This window comes from Pleurodeles waltl, chromosome 8 (genome assembly GCF_031143425.1).
Source record: "Pleurodeles waltl isolate 20211129_DDA chromosome 8, aPleWal1.hap1.20221129, whole genome shotgun sequence".
NCBI lineage: Eukaryota > Metazoa > Chordata > Amphibia > Caudata > Salamandridae > Pleurodeles > Pleurodeles waltl.
The window spans coordinates 719,672,099-719,687,005 of record NC_090447.1 but is presented as its reverse complement, the minus strand read 5'-3'; the positions used below and the strand labels follow the sequence as shown (position 1 = coordinate 719,687,005).

Here is a 14,907-nt window from a genome sequence, read left to right as displayed (position 1 = left end):
CTTAAAGAGCTAGAGCTTCAGTGGCCACTTCAAATTTTATTAAAAATGATTTAGATACTCTGGTAAGAAGACCATCGTGGAAGCTTAAACACATACGTTGGCAGACAGGGTATTCCAGAATTTCACTGATCCTTTTCATCTCTTCACAACTCCACCCATCTTGCATGCAGATTGCTTCTCTACTCTGTGTGCCATGTGAATTACAGAATATCTAAGGCAGTCCACGTCCAGTTGCATTAATTTATTTGTAGGGCGTCTTGAACCCTTCCACTTCACCCTCCCAGCAGGAAATTTTTTAATTCTTCTCTATTGATTTAAAGACCAGAAATATTTCTAAAGTTCTTCAATTCCATTATTAACAAAGTGGCTCTGGGGTTTCTGGTATATAAGTGTGCCATCCACTCACATTGATATTATGTGGTTACTTGGTCTCACCACTATCCCTGATTCTTGCTTTACCAACTCTAACCCAATTCCCAGTGGTTTGAATGGTAGTGCAAACAGTAAAAGTGAGTGTGGCATTTTGACTCTTTTCCATCTGGATAACCCAGATCTCTGGACTTACCCAGCCCGTACTTACAGTCACGATACATCTTGTGCACATTAGTCCTATCCAGCTGTGAAAATGGGTACAAATCACTTTCTTTTCAATACATTCAACATATATCACCACCCACAGTGACCTAGGTCTTTTTCATGTCAAGCACTGCAATAGCATAGTTCTGTTCCTCTACATAGAGTGCATATATTGTACATGTCAGCTAAGGAATGTGTTGAGTGGTACTATGTCTTTGTATGAAGCTGCTTTAATCTTGATATACTAGTATCACTTCTGTTGATACTAGTCTGTTGGTTAATGCTCTGCTCAGCTTTTGTGTTAGTGTCACTTCACATTTTTGCTCATCCCTATCTGGTTTTGGAACCATGGTGATCATGGCCTTTCTCATTGTTGCTAATAGCATGCCTGTGTTTTAACTTCTAGAAGCAGCTCCATCAATTTCTCAGTAAACAATTCCAGGAACTTGTGACATATGTCTGTAAGAAAGATGCCACTACTCAGTGTCTTTACACCTTGCATATCTTTAACAGTTTCATTAGCTCCACCTTCTATAGAGTTGCTTACAGAAATTCATATTGAATTCCCATCAAACTTTGGAACTATGTTTTATACAGGTAATTGTCATACTGTATCTCATCTTCCCTATAAGGATGACTATACCTTGTTGCTAAACATGTGCATAGAATACTGTTAGAATACCATTGATACCCTCTGTATGACCACCATTGAATTAAGATCATCTTGCAGTCCGACTGTCATTAAGCTGGGTAGCTCCCTTTTCAGTAACCAGGCCAATAGTTTTCATATTTTTGATCCATCACTATAAACCTATTTCTGTAATTAGTGTGGTTAAACTTAACCATGTTTCACTAAGAGTTCTTCTTACTTTTCCTAGGTCCTGACACTCCCCCAGTTCCAGTTTTGAATTCGGCCAGCAGACTCCTTATATCCCCTCTCGCCGCTGAGGAATAGAGATCTGTGACAGCCTGAGGAGTCAGTCTTGTCATTGCAATGCCCCCATCTCTATCTGCCCACTCTGTGGCCCCTGAGACTGCAGGAGGTGTCTGATGGACTGGCCTCTGAAGTCGTTGGTGACATCTGAGGTTTTGTTTGTGGGGAGGGGGCATTGGCTTGGTCTGCCCCCAACACCACTGGAAAGGCTACTCAGTCTTGAGACATGTTCACGAAGAGACCCTCTGGTGTGGAGAAGACGCAAAGGCTATCAGTGCAGGATCACCCCATAATGAAGGGGGCCTGGGGGCCCGTTGCGAAATCCAGAGGAGCCCTGGGGACTCAGCTGGAACAGTTCTATGCGAGCCCGCTGCTTTTTCACCTCGCAGTCTCAGTGCTGGCTGATAGTTCTTCCGCAGCTGCCAGGCCAGCCCAAGACCACGATCTGTAAGTTGGGGAAGAAGTCTCCTCAAGGGACCTCCTAGAACCGGAGATCCAGCCCAATGTGTAGACCAGGACCGCCAGGGATGGCAATACTCTGAGATGTGGTGGCCATCTTGAGTGCGATGAGTCTCAGGCAGAGCACAAGGCCGCTCCCCGATGAATTTCCACACCTGTCCAGCATGCCAGGCTCCCTTCTGCTGGCATCAGACGGTGCAAGATTGTCATCTTCATCAATAGTGATTAGGGATGTCCTCAAGTGGCATTTGGGACTAATTATGGGCATTGAAGGGCTCACCGGTTGTTGGAGCTCAGCGAGGATGCTGTTATACAGGTCTACACTCCCTTTCCCAGTTCTATGTTCTCCTGCTGATCTGATTGGGATAAGCTCACTTCCTGTTTCATAAGCACCTCTTCTACCAGTAGTCAAGAACTATACAGTTTTAACATGCACTTTCATTGAAATTGTACCTTCATATCTTTCCAGTGTGCTGCTCTGTTGTTCATTATCATCGAAGTATCATGTAATCATGTCCCTGATTCTACCCAGGAAGTCATTATCCTTCAGGGTCTTTATTCCCAGTCTCCATGTTGGTATAATTGTGCGACCATGTCCTTCTGATATTAGTAGCTGTAGCAGGAAATTATTGGAGAGAAATCTTCCTAAATATTTCACTATATGGTATTAGTGATGATCCTCTTACATGATCCGAATAGGGGATACCAGTGTCGCACTGCTGCCTATGCCAGTTGCATTAGTGTTCAAATAAGACCACAATGGAGCGAGAGGCTAAGAAATGTAAATCCGGATTGATGCAAACACAAATAAGAAGGGCAGATTAACAGATTGAAAGAGAGTAGAAGGGTGCTTCATGATGAGGAAGCTGTACTGGGTTTTTGAAAAGTGTATGCAGAGATTCTGTGCAGGATATTGTCTCACAGGATAGTTGAGCTGGATGGCTGACACACTGGACAGTTGACTGCTGCACGTCGAGTCACTTTATTCGGTGTGGGTCAGGAATATTGTACACAGTAAGTCAAAGAGTCGCAGAACTGAGACCAGAATACTGAGGAACAAAATATTGAAAGTTAAGTATCTATACCTAACTTCACATGCACACACCTTGCTGACATATATATATTCAAGGTACGTGAGGTGGAGTTTAGAAGAGCAACTCCATGCCTACCTCTGTGGACGTACATCTTCGATATTCTGTCCCTTGATATTCTGGCCACGATATTGTGACCCTTCAGTATTATTCCTATGATATTCCCTACCGCAATCAATATATTCCAGTGTAAGCAAAAGAGGGTACCTCATGCTTTTGTACAGTTTTATGGCACATATTAATGGGAAGAGCTGGGATGAGCGGGATTTAAATGTCTTAAATATTTCTTCAGTAAACACAGGGGGGCATATTTATACTCCGTTTGCGCCGAAATTGCGTCGTTTTTTTCGACGCAAATTCGATGCAAAACTAACTCCATATTTATACTTTGGCGTTAGACGCGTCTAGCGCCAAAGTTCATGGAGTTAGCATCATTTTTTGGCGTGAACACCTTCCTTGCGTTAATGAGATGCAAGGTAGGCGTTCCCGTCTAAAGAAATGACTCCCAGGCATGTGCGTGGTATTTATACTCCCGGGCAAAAATCACGCCCGGGAGTGGGCGGGGCAAAAAACCCTGCATTTGCGCCTGAATTTAACGCCTGGGTCAGGGCAGGCGTTAAGGGACCTGTGGGCTCAGAATGAGCCCAGAGGTGCCCTCCCCTGTCCCCAGGGACACCCCCTGCCACCCTTGCCCACCCCAGGAGGACACCCAAGGATGGAGGGACCCACCCCAGGGACATTAAGGTAAGTTCAGGTAAGTATTTTTTTTTTTTTTTGTGGCATAGGGGGGCCTGATTTGTGCCCCCCTACATGCCACTATGCCCAATGACCATGCCAAGGGGACAGAAGTCCCCTGGGCATGGCCATTGGGCAAGGGGGCATGACTCCTGTCTTTGCTAAGACAGGAGTCATGTTAATGGGGGATGGGCGTCGTAAAAAAATGGCGCAAATCAGGTTAAGGCGATTTTTTGGACTCAACCTGACTTGCCCCATTTTGAGACGCCCATACGCCATTTTCCCCTACGCCGGCGCTGCCTGGTGTACGTGTTTTTTTTTCACGCACACCAGGCAGCGCCGGTCGGCTAACGCCGGCTAACCCCATTCTATAAATACGGCGCCCGCATGGCGCTTCAGAATGGCGTTAGACGGCGCTAATTTTTTTTGACGCTAAACTGCGTTAGTGCAGTTTAGCGTCAAAAAGTATAAATATGGCCCTAAGGGGCATATTTATACTCCGTTTGCGCCGAAATTGCGTCATTTTTTTCGACGCAAATTCGACGTAAAACTAACTCCATATTTATACTTTGGCGTTAGACGCGTCTAGCGCCAAAGTTCATGGAGTTAGCGTCATTTTTTGGCGTGAACACCTTCCTTGCGTTAATGAGATGCAAGGTAGGCGTTCCCGTCTAAAAAAATGACTCCCAGGCATGTGCGTGGTATTTATACTCCCGGGCAAAAATCACGCCCGGGAGTGGGCGGGGCAAAAAACCCTGCATTTGCGCCTGAATTTAACGCCTGGGTCAGGGCAGGCGTTAAGGGACCTGTGGGCTCAGAATGAGCCCAGAGGTGCCCTCCCCTGCCCCCAGGGACACCCCCTGCCACCCTTGCCCACCCCAGGAGGACACCCAAGGATGGAGGGACCCACCCCAGGGACATTAAGGTAAGTTCAGGTAAGTATTTTTTTATTTTTTTTTGTGGCATAGGGGGGCCTGATTTGTGCCCCCCTACATGCCACTATGCCCAATGACCATGCCCAGGGGACAGAAGTCCCCTGGGCATGGCCATTGGGCAAGGGGGCATGACTCCTGTCTTTGCTAAGACAGGAGTCATGTTAATGGGGGATGGGCGTCGTAAAAAAATGGCGCAAATCAGGTTAAGGCGATTTTTTGGACTCAACCTGACTTGCCCCATTTTGAGATGCCCATACGCCATTTTCCCCTACGCCGGCGCTGCCTGGTGTACGTGGTTTTTTTTCACGCACACCAGGCAGCGCTAGTCGGCTAACGCCGGCTAACGCCATTCTATAAATACGGCGCCCGCATGGCGCTTCTGAATGGCGTTAGACGGCGCTAATTTTTTTGACGCTAAACTGCGTTAGCGCAGTTTAGCCTCAAAAAGTATAAATATGGCCCAGGGTTTCTGCAAGAGAATACGCGTTTCTAAATGCAGGTTAACTTACCTTGGTTACCTCTTCCATCTTTCCTTGGCATGATCTCCTTGCCAAGCATGGGCAATTGTGGAAACTCTTTGCCATACTGAGGTATATGAGGCATTTCCTTTCCGTAGGGCAGGTGCGCCATGTCCTTCCCCTTGTGGCCCACCGGAGGACTCTCTTTCCCGAAGGGCAGGTGAGGCAGGTGTTGAGAATGTGCCTGATACTGAGGAACCTGTGGTGGCATCTGCTTCATCCCATAGTAGGCACCTGCGTGGGTGGTTTCCAACAACAGTAGATGAACTGCCACCGTCAGAGCCACCAGCTGCGTTGGGTGCAACGACAGCGCCATCTGGTAGATGGAAAGGAGAAGGTGGATTGTTAACAATTAGAACAGGGAAACAAACACCAGGTAAAGTTCTCCTTATGGCTACTTTGATCATCCTGCATAATGTGAAACCTGGTGATTTTTGCAAAAGTCTCATTGAAACCAAGTGATGTTCCACTTATACATCCGGATACACTTCAGTCTTATTTTAATATTTTTTAAGGAGCGCAGAAAAGAAGCTATTAAAATTGCACATTTTGGGATATTATTTGGAAGACAATGAAGAATATATGCTGTCTACACAATCCATGCACACCTGCTTTGGCAATCAATACACTTAGTTAGACTCCCCAGGCAAGAAATATAAATGCTGTATTTCCCATTGATTTGCGTGCTAAAAACGATAGATTACGGTTGAAACTTTAATTTTTTTATTTCAATGTAGTAACATGTATTCCACTGTAAGAAGATGTTTTTTTCCCGAGGCGAATTGAAGCAAAGCTCATACTGAAATTTCATCATCAATATTAAATAATTAAAAATCATCAAACACGTCATCTAAAATTAAAATGGCAAATATAGTAAAGGAACCAATTTTCTGCATGCTTCAATCAATATAAAGTCAAACTGTGACGTTTCAAATCTTTCACTATACTTCATAGATTAATAATGAAATAATGAAATTTCAAAAGGATGCTGCTAGGTGCTGATACTTTGGTCACGTGGCTGGTGTCCCAGTGCTGAAGTAAGAGACAGGGACAACGGGGTCAGCTGGTGAATGCGATCTGCTACGTTTTGAGTTTCTTGTAAAACTGAAGATGATTGGGCAAGACACTCAGGGAGGAAGGAAGAGAATCCCAGTGTATGGGGGCCTGGAAGAGAAGGAATGGCCACTTAAGCTCTTGTGATGCTTGGGACTGTGCCAGAACGCAAAGCCTGAGTGAAGCGATAAGGAACAAGATGATGCTGTAGGTAAAAGGGCCATTTTTGTGTGGGGCTTGATAGCAGGTGCAGAAGCCTTTGAATACAAAGCACTTTGCGATATGGAGCCAGTACAAAGCCCTTATGTGGGCAATAGTAAAAGCAGATCTGGGAGTCCAAGTATGATCAAAGTCAACGGTTTTCACAGATTGGACCAGAACAGGAGGTGCAGTGAGCTCATGAGTTCCACAGAGAGAAGAGCAGACAGTGGAAGGACCCACTAAAATCAAGGCCTCCATGTTACCAGAGGAGGCTTTCACCTAGGAGGCTACTCGTGGCCCTAAACCTGTATTGGGTTGTGTCCAAACTGTCAAAACAAGTGATGATGATTTGAGTGTCATCGGCGTAGGTCATGTGAGAGAAGCTGTAGGATCCGATTAGATGGGCCAAGGGGTGTCGGTATAAATCGAAAAATGTAGGGATAATTGAGGATCCCGGATGGCACCACAAGTGTGAAATTTAACAACGAAGCAAAAGGGAAGAGGACACACAGCCTTGATATCTCTGGAGACATGACTTAAGCCAAATGTGAACATTTTTGTGGAGCTATAACTGCTTCTAACCATTCAAACATGTGTCACTGAAAGAACTCCAAATATCTGAAAAATAGATGGCGATAATATGTTAGTTATCATTTTTTACTCTGCCATTTTGTAGATAGGCTCATTGATTGTCATTGTGAATTTTTATTTTAAGTTGATAGATTAACTTCAAGTGTACACTTTAAAAAGACTTCACAATGTCGGCAAGCATATTGGCTAGTTGATATAGATCTGTGGTACTCATAGTACGGCCCAGCAGACCTTCCGTGGCGGCACGTGGACCTTTTTTCCTAAACGTAGACTCTACGAGTCTATGACTACGTCTTATTGGTAAACACAAAAGAGGGCAGCGGGAACATGCGCGATAGCAGCTTTGCTGCGCATGCCTCCCATTCCAGAGGCTCTCTTCCGTGTTTCCTGCCCTGGAGCCGGAGCTGGGGTGACGTCACACGCTTGCAGTAGCGGGATGCAGAGGCCCTTTCAAAGTCAGCTGACTTTTAGACGGTCTTTTGGAAGCTTCCTGCTACCTTCGCCGCCTGCATCAATGTCTCTTTACTCTCCCTGATTTAAAGATAAGCCCCCATGATCTGCTCCCCTATGACTGGTCGGGAGTTCGGGGAGTGGTCGGGTATTCGGGGTTTTGGGGGTTCAGGGGGGTATGTATCGTACTCACTGCTTAATTTGTAAATAAAAACGTGCTGGTGCCCAAATCCCTCCTCTTAAACATACGGCTGCTGCAATTAAATGTGCAAACACAGAATACTGAGGCAGCGTAATCCTGAAGCCATCTGGGGCCTCTCCAATCCATATAAAGCCACTCCCTGACCCATCCAGCTCACTCTTGCAGCTTTCTGCTTTCTCCTTACGTGACGCTTTTTCGTTTTTCTCTTCCTCTGTCTTTCCCATATGTGTCTTTTGCTCGCAATAAATGCTTGAGGCAGAAAAATAAGCACCAGCCCTCAAAAATAAGTGCCGGTGCTCCGCACCGGAAACAATCAGCACAATTAAGCACTGATCATAATTCTAGTCTGCCTAATTTTTTATTATTTGCATTCTTAGAAACTGAAGCCTAACGGTAGTAATGGTCGTTGAAGTGCACAGCAACTGCCGGGGTTCTAATGGGTTAAGCTGCCAGTTTCATGCATCAGGTTGTGCAGCAATAAGCGTGGCTTCTGTGTGTGTAATTATGTTTGAGTGTGCGTGCCCCTGATATGCTAATATGTGTGCCTTCGTGTATGTGGAGTGGGAAGAGATATGTATACCTGTGCTTCTGTTTCTGTGAGACGCTCAAGCACTCCATCTTTCTTATGATATTTATGTATAGTATTTTCCACCTGAAGTCCTATGAAAGCAGTAGCTCTCGAAGCATCTTTTTTAGGGCAGGCACCAGTAGAATTCTGGAGCATTGTGGCTTCTGACAAATTTTCTGTTCTTCTTACAGTGGCCCAGAAATTAATTTGTATGTTTGGATCAACATATGTTTGTGAAAGTTTGCTTTTTACAATGGGACTGTTGAAGAATAAACTCAGAAATAAGCTAACAGACTTATTTCTGGATCAACTCTTAAGGCTTGCTGTTTCAGACATAGTACCAGATTATAGGACACTAACAGGAGACATGAAGTGTAAAATAAGTTCTTAGTATATCTTTCTTTGACGTACCTATTTTTCGGTCTCAGTAAAACCTGTGCTGAATATCCGCTTAGCGAGGATTACCATGCAATGCCTCTTAAGAATGCTATCATATAATAAAAATGTTTTGTCAAAATATCTAGCTTTGTACTTACATCTGGCTTCGAAATACAGCATTGTCTAGTAATGTTTTTTACACCAGTAGCCCCGCCCCCTTTTCCTGCCTCTGTCCCTGCCCCTCTGCCCGCCCACCCCCCTCACGGGCCCATCGGTGCGGCCCTTGGCCACAAACCAGACTGTAATTTTGCCCCCCGGCAAAAAGTTTGTGAGTACTCAGTATAGATTGTATGAAATAAAAATAAAAGTGAAAAATGTAGAAGTTAAAAACATTGAGGCAAACACGTACGTCTGTAGAATAAACGAAAAGGGAGAGGTTACAAATCATTTTTCCCACTACATTTGAGAATTCTACATAGACACATTAAGTTTTACCTTAATCCCCAATTGTTACTCCAACCATGTAGTTGTCCCTGTCAATTTATGGAAGATGCCTCCTTAAGCTTTTACCCCTGTTCCATCTCAACTGCCAGCCTTCTCCACACCTTCTCCTTAATTTCACTTTAAATCCATGAGTTTTTCACACAGTTTTATATATTATAATTTTTAAAGTCTACTTTTTACTTTTCTACTCTTTTGTCTCCACTTTCTTGTTATTCTACAAGTTTTGTCTAATGCTTTACTGAAAACCTTATTGTAAAGTGTATTTCATTAACTTTTTTCATACTGTAGGGTACACTGTTTTCTGATTCGTAAAGCCTGTTTCACATAAAGCAAAGGCATATAGTAAACTACGACCGTGTGAAAAATACACATTTTCATAATTTCATAGAATCCTCTTCAAATGGGATTTACTATGATGACTGCAATCCACCTACATGGACCCTAGATGGCAGACGTAGCACATAAATGAGTCGTCTCAACCCAGCCCTCATAAAACGAATATGGGATGTCAATTCTAACGAGTTGTCTGGAGATTAATGTCTTAGAAATGTAACATGGAACTACCCTTTTATGCACCTTCCAGTACCATTCACAAGCCACATTTTCCATTGACATGGCCACTACATTTGCTCAGACAATCAGCTTTCTACTGAGAAAAAGACACAAACGATAATGTGTGACAATTGGGTTTCAGGAGATAAATATGTGTCGATCTATTTTGATCCTATTAAAATCTTTATTTATATCAAATCACAGATTGCAAAAATGTGCTTTGGTTGTGCTTTCTGAACTGCTGATGTAGTCTGAAACATTTGTACAGTTAATTTACAGGTATTTTAATTTTATTATGTGCTTGAAAAATGACGTCTACTGAACACCTGCAAGATTCGTACATAGCTCCCTTTACAAAATAATCTTCCTTTTCAGTTACAGGCAGTAAACACCAGCCTATCTAAAAGAACAAACAGAAGGTATTGCCTGACATTCTGCTTCCGTATTTGGAACAGAGCAAATGCTACCGGATAAACATAAAATGTAAAGGCATCTTTATTGCACATTCGCCTTCTGAACTCCAGCATGGCAGATTTTGGTTTCTTCAATACCCCAGCATTCCTGCTTCCAGTGCCTATGTCTTGACGTTTTAAGAATACATACCCGGCCTACTTGGTTTCGTGGAAAATAGCATTGCCTTTCAAAAGCAATGGTCACAGAAAGTAAGACACAGATTTAAAATGGTTGCTCAACATCAAATGACAGGGTTGCAGCATTCTGATGGCAGGGAAGAAAAACACCCTGGGAATCACCGCCATGCTGACCCTACTAAGCTGTAGATGAGTGGTTAAGGCAAACCAGTTGGAGAATGTGTGATGATAACTCCCAAAGAGCACGTAAACAGCAATGCCACGATACATGTAGATACAAAAAAACAACTAATAGGAGTGAAAAATGGGCGATATTTACAGAGTAAGTTGGGCAAGAGCTAAACCACCATGACGTGTCAAGTTAATGTGCCATTTGATTTTACAATATATTTTTACTACAACCTCACCAGATTTTAGGTCTCTCAAATCAAAGGGGGTTCTCTGTCTTTTATAACAGCGGAAAGGGATTTACTATCCCTTTCACGAAAAGTAGGAGTCATTCTTCTAAACTGAGAAAGTCTCATTTCACTGCTTTTCCAACTTGAAAATAACCATTGTGTTTCTCGGAGGCTGCGGACCAGCATGTTGCTAAGGCAACACAATGAGAGCAGCAGGACAGTTTTCTGTTTTTAGTGCTACCTTGACATCAACAAAAGAATACACAAAAAGTGATGGATGGAATGCTTGAGTTAATCTCAGCCCCTGGAAATTACTTGGGGCCCGTTCATTGTTCTTTTGAGTGGCTTGTAAAAATCCCTGTTACTTCCCAGCCCCCACATTTACCATTATTGGCTGTCTCGAAAATGTCAGAAGAGGAATAATAGGAATTGTCAGTTTTGGGGAATAACAATAGACAATTGGACTTTCCGTGATGATTCCCACACGTTTTTCTGGTATTTCATTCTGAACCTTTGCTTATTTCAAGCTGGGGAAAACTCTGAGAAGAATACCACTGGGTAGCAGTGTTCCTGGTGAACTCTAAATTCAGATTGGCCCAATATCTTCTGTTAATCGTCCCATTGAATTGAATAGGATATTCACAATGAGGGCCTTTTTCCCCTAACGTATACATGAATAATGGGCAGGGTGAGCCTCAGAAATTGTCTTAGTAGGCAGGAGCTGGAGCTGTGCAGTTTCATATTATGAGTACGTGCTAGGACGCTTCCAAATGTTGTTTGATGGGACTACTATGGATCAATCATAATATAATGCGGATGGCAAACACTTGATTATGCCCTAACAGTGCTAAAACCAAGATCCTCCTCACCACCCTGAAAAATCCAGAAACCCTTCTGTCCACCTGGCCAAGAAAAAAAGGATAACATGTAAAGGCGAACATCTAAGAAGAACATAGCCAATTTTAGACTTGTTAGACTTCACAATCCAGATGTAACTACAGCTGATGGTTTGGCCAGCTGTACAAAAGATAGAGTAATCACTTTCCATCCTCCAAAACAATGTGACACTTTTTATAACTACATGTTATTGTTTTTAGGAAAAAAACGAATCAATATGCATAGTAGAGTTACAATATGAATTCCCCCTTTGCAGCTGGCATGTGTTATAATTTATATTACACATTGTGCAGTGTGACACTTTTTTTAATTAAGAAATACTGCCTTCATCCTGGTAGATTGTGAACATTTCTGTAGTGTCCTGAGAGTTAGCGATAATGGGACCCTTTTGGTTCCCGATGGAGTCCGCAGAACTATGACGTAAGTGGTAAGGTGTGGAGAATAGTTTTCATGTGTAGAATGCTGAATTTGCACATGCATGCAGAAAAATAAAGACGTGTAAGACCAAACGCCATGTGTCGCATGTTCATTTGTGAGCATCTAGTCTGGGGAGCAGGCTACAATTTTATGAATTGATTCCGTGAAATCTAGTAAGGTGACAGCACTGGATTTTATCTGATGAGGACTATTGTCCTGACACAGTTGGAGGGATTTTGAAAGAATATGAACATTTCTTTTCTCAAAAATGAATTAATCTTGCTCATCCAATCATGTATGGTTCCTCCCTAGTCAGTGCAGGAAATGAAGGGGATTCAACTGCATCCCAGATCCAACATACAATCATGTTATGGCTCCTCTATGATCAGTTCAGAAAATGGGGGGATCCAACCACATCGCAAAGCCGACAATGTTTATTGAGCTTGAGTCGGCATTGGGCCTAGCTCAGTAAAACATGCAGAAATAGTCCTGGTGTAATTTGCCAAGACAGGGACAAATTCAGCAGTGCAAGAATATTGTCTGCGTTCCATTAGGAGCAGCAAACCGAAGGTGGTATTAGGGCTTTCATATTTTCACATTGTGTCTGGCTGAAAACAAGGGCCTAGTTTAAAAGGCGATCAGCCCATCTTGTGTTTGCATTGGTCAGGAGCCCAAAACCTAAATGCCTATGCTAATGATAGAAACAAAGGCACACAACTTGTTATCACTCCACCAATACTTGAGAGAAAGTATGATTTGGAGGCAGGTTATTGACTTTGTTCAACCCCTGTATGTAAGAGATATGCATGCACTGGTAGAATGTCAGATGTTCCTGTCCATATGAGTAATTACACTAATAACAATTCAAGTATTACTTTTTATTTTATTTTTGTTTTTTTCCTTAAAATTCTTTTTTAGTGCTCCACATCCCAATTTAAGGTGTCAGAACACTTTATATCTCACACGCACATTATACAGAGACAATAAATCACACAAGCGTGTAAATTAATGTACAGGAAATGTTCCAGAAAACAATAAGGACTACAAGGAATAGAAGTCACATAATCATACTAGCTGGAATTATTTATTGCATGGTCTGGAGAAACTCAAAGTTGGGATTTAAAACACAACACTGTAGCTGGGGTTGTCTGTACTGATAAGACCTTATTATTACCTAAAAAAAAAAACTTTTGAGCAATAGGAAGGATTGAGAAAAAACAATAAGGGTATAAACTCCTGCCTTGCAGTTGTATGCAGCCCCTTGACACAAGTTCATAGCTGTCTGTGTTACAGTAGGACTGCAACTTACGAACTGCACGTAACAATGAATGAACAAATGAATATCTGTGACAAAAGTAATAATCCACTGCGCTACCTAAATAAAACACAGTAATGTATAACAGATGATGTGCTTAGCAGAGAAAAACTGTGTCTAGGCAAGACACAAAACACAGGTCTCACCATTAAGTGCACCGACTTCCAGAGTTATCTTACGATTATTATTATTATAGCATGAAAACTGCTGGGTACACGAAGATCTCTGCAGCGGGTACATTAACCCCCTAAGATCTTTTTAAATTTCACCTTCTTTGTGACCAATTAGTAAGACAGAACAGATTTCCTGTCACATTTGTTCTTGTTGTTGATTTCTTTACAGCAGAGTTTTTAGAAAGATAGGTTTAGCTGTTAGATTCTGTTTTTCATGACTCTTCTTCTCATGACTCCACTACATTCACACTCACATTCAGTGATGCCCAATTTGTGGGTCACCAGAGTAGAATCTGTTCCATTTCCAGCACCTTCCATAATATTTGATTTGTTTTTGAGCAGCAGTCCATGCCTCCGATGTAACCTCTGTTAAGAGTTTCGTGAGCCTCGTGATTTGACCTCAATACCTTGTAGTTTTATTGGACAGGAACGGCTAAGGAGCCTCATCGCAGAGGTGAAGTTCTATATTTTTTAAATTCCTGCTGGCTGCAGTTCAAACACCTGCTGAAAAGCTGCTAATGTTATAAGTCTTTAAATGCCTTGGCTCGGAAATTTGACCTCGACTTTCTCACAAAGTAAAACAAAAAGGAACGGCAAATGTAAACTTCTTTCAGACTTTGAATATTTACATTAAGATCTATGAAGAATTTCTCTGGGTGCGTGTCTATATAGGTAGTATGCATAGCTGAAGAAACATAAATTATGTTAAGCAAAAAATGTACAGCTAAGGGTCTGTATGTTTTTGTTTTCATAGACACACCCTGCAGAAATTGCTACGTTTATGTTCTGTCTGCCTGGGATCTAGCTAGAGATAGTTTAAGCCAAGGCCAGATCCAAAATACAATTGTAGGATAATCAGGCCCATATTTATACTTTTTGACGCAAACCAGTGCCGGTGCTGGTGTGAGTCAAAAATTTTACCGTCAGTTAACTCTATTCCTACGCGCCATGCAGGCGCCTTATTTAAGGAATGACGTCAGCCGGCACTGCAGACTGGTCAGAGTAAAAAAAAAATGACTCAAACCTGGCATCGCCGGCGTAGGGGAAAATGGGGGTTGTGCATCAAAAAATGGCGCAAGTCAGGTGTGAGGCAAAAATCATGCCTCAAGCCGGACTTGCGCCATTTTTTGACGCACATCCCCCATTGAAATGACTCCTGTCTTAGCAAAGACAAGAGTCATGCCCCCTAGCCCAATGGCCATGCCCTGGGGACTTCTGTCCCTTGGGCATGGTTATTGGGCACAGTGGCATGTAGGGGGTCCCAAATTAAGCCCCCCTCATGCCACTTTAAAAAAATAAGAAAAAATACTTACCTTAACTTACCTGTACTTACCTGGGATGGGTCCCCCTATCCATGAGTGTCCTTGAGG

At 42.8% G+C, this 14,907-nt stretch overlaps 1 protein-coding gene across 6 annotated transcripts in view; it reads right to left on the bottom strand.

The window, feature by feature from the left end:
* Window positions 1-14,907, bottom strand: part of COL8A1 (collagen type VIII alpha 1 chain) — a 193,869-nt gene that overhangs the window by 13,819 nt on the left and 165,143 nt on the right. For all 6 annotated transcript variants that reach the window (XM_069204889.1, XM_069204892.1, XM_069204893.1 and 3 more), the window contains one exon: window positions 5,240-5,564. In XM_069204889.1, the coding sequence (XP_069060990.1) occupies window positions 5,240-5,564 (325 nt within the window). The remainder of the gene's footprint in view (window positions 1-5,239; window positions 5,565-14,907) is intronic.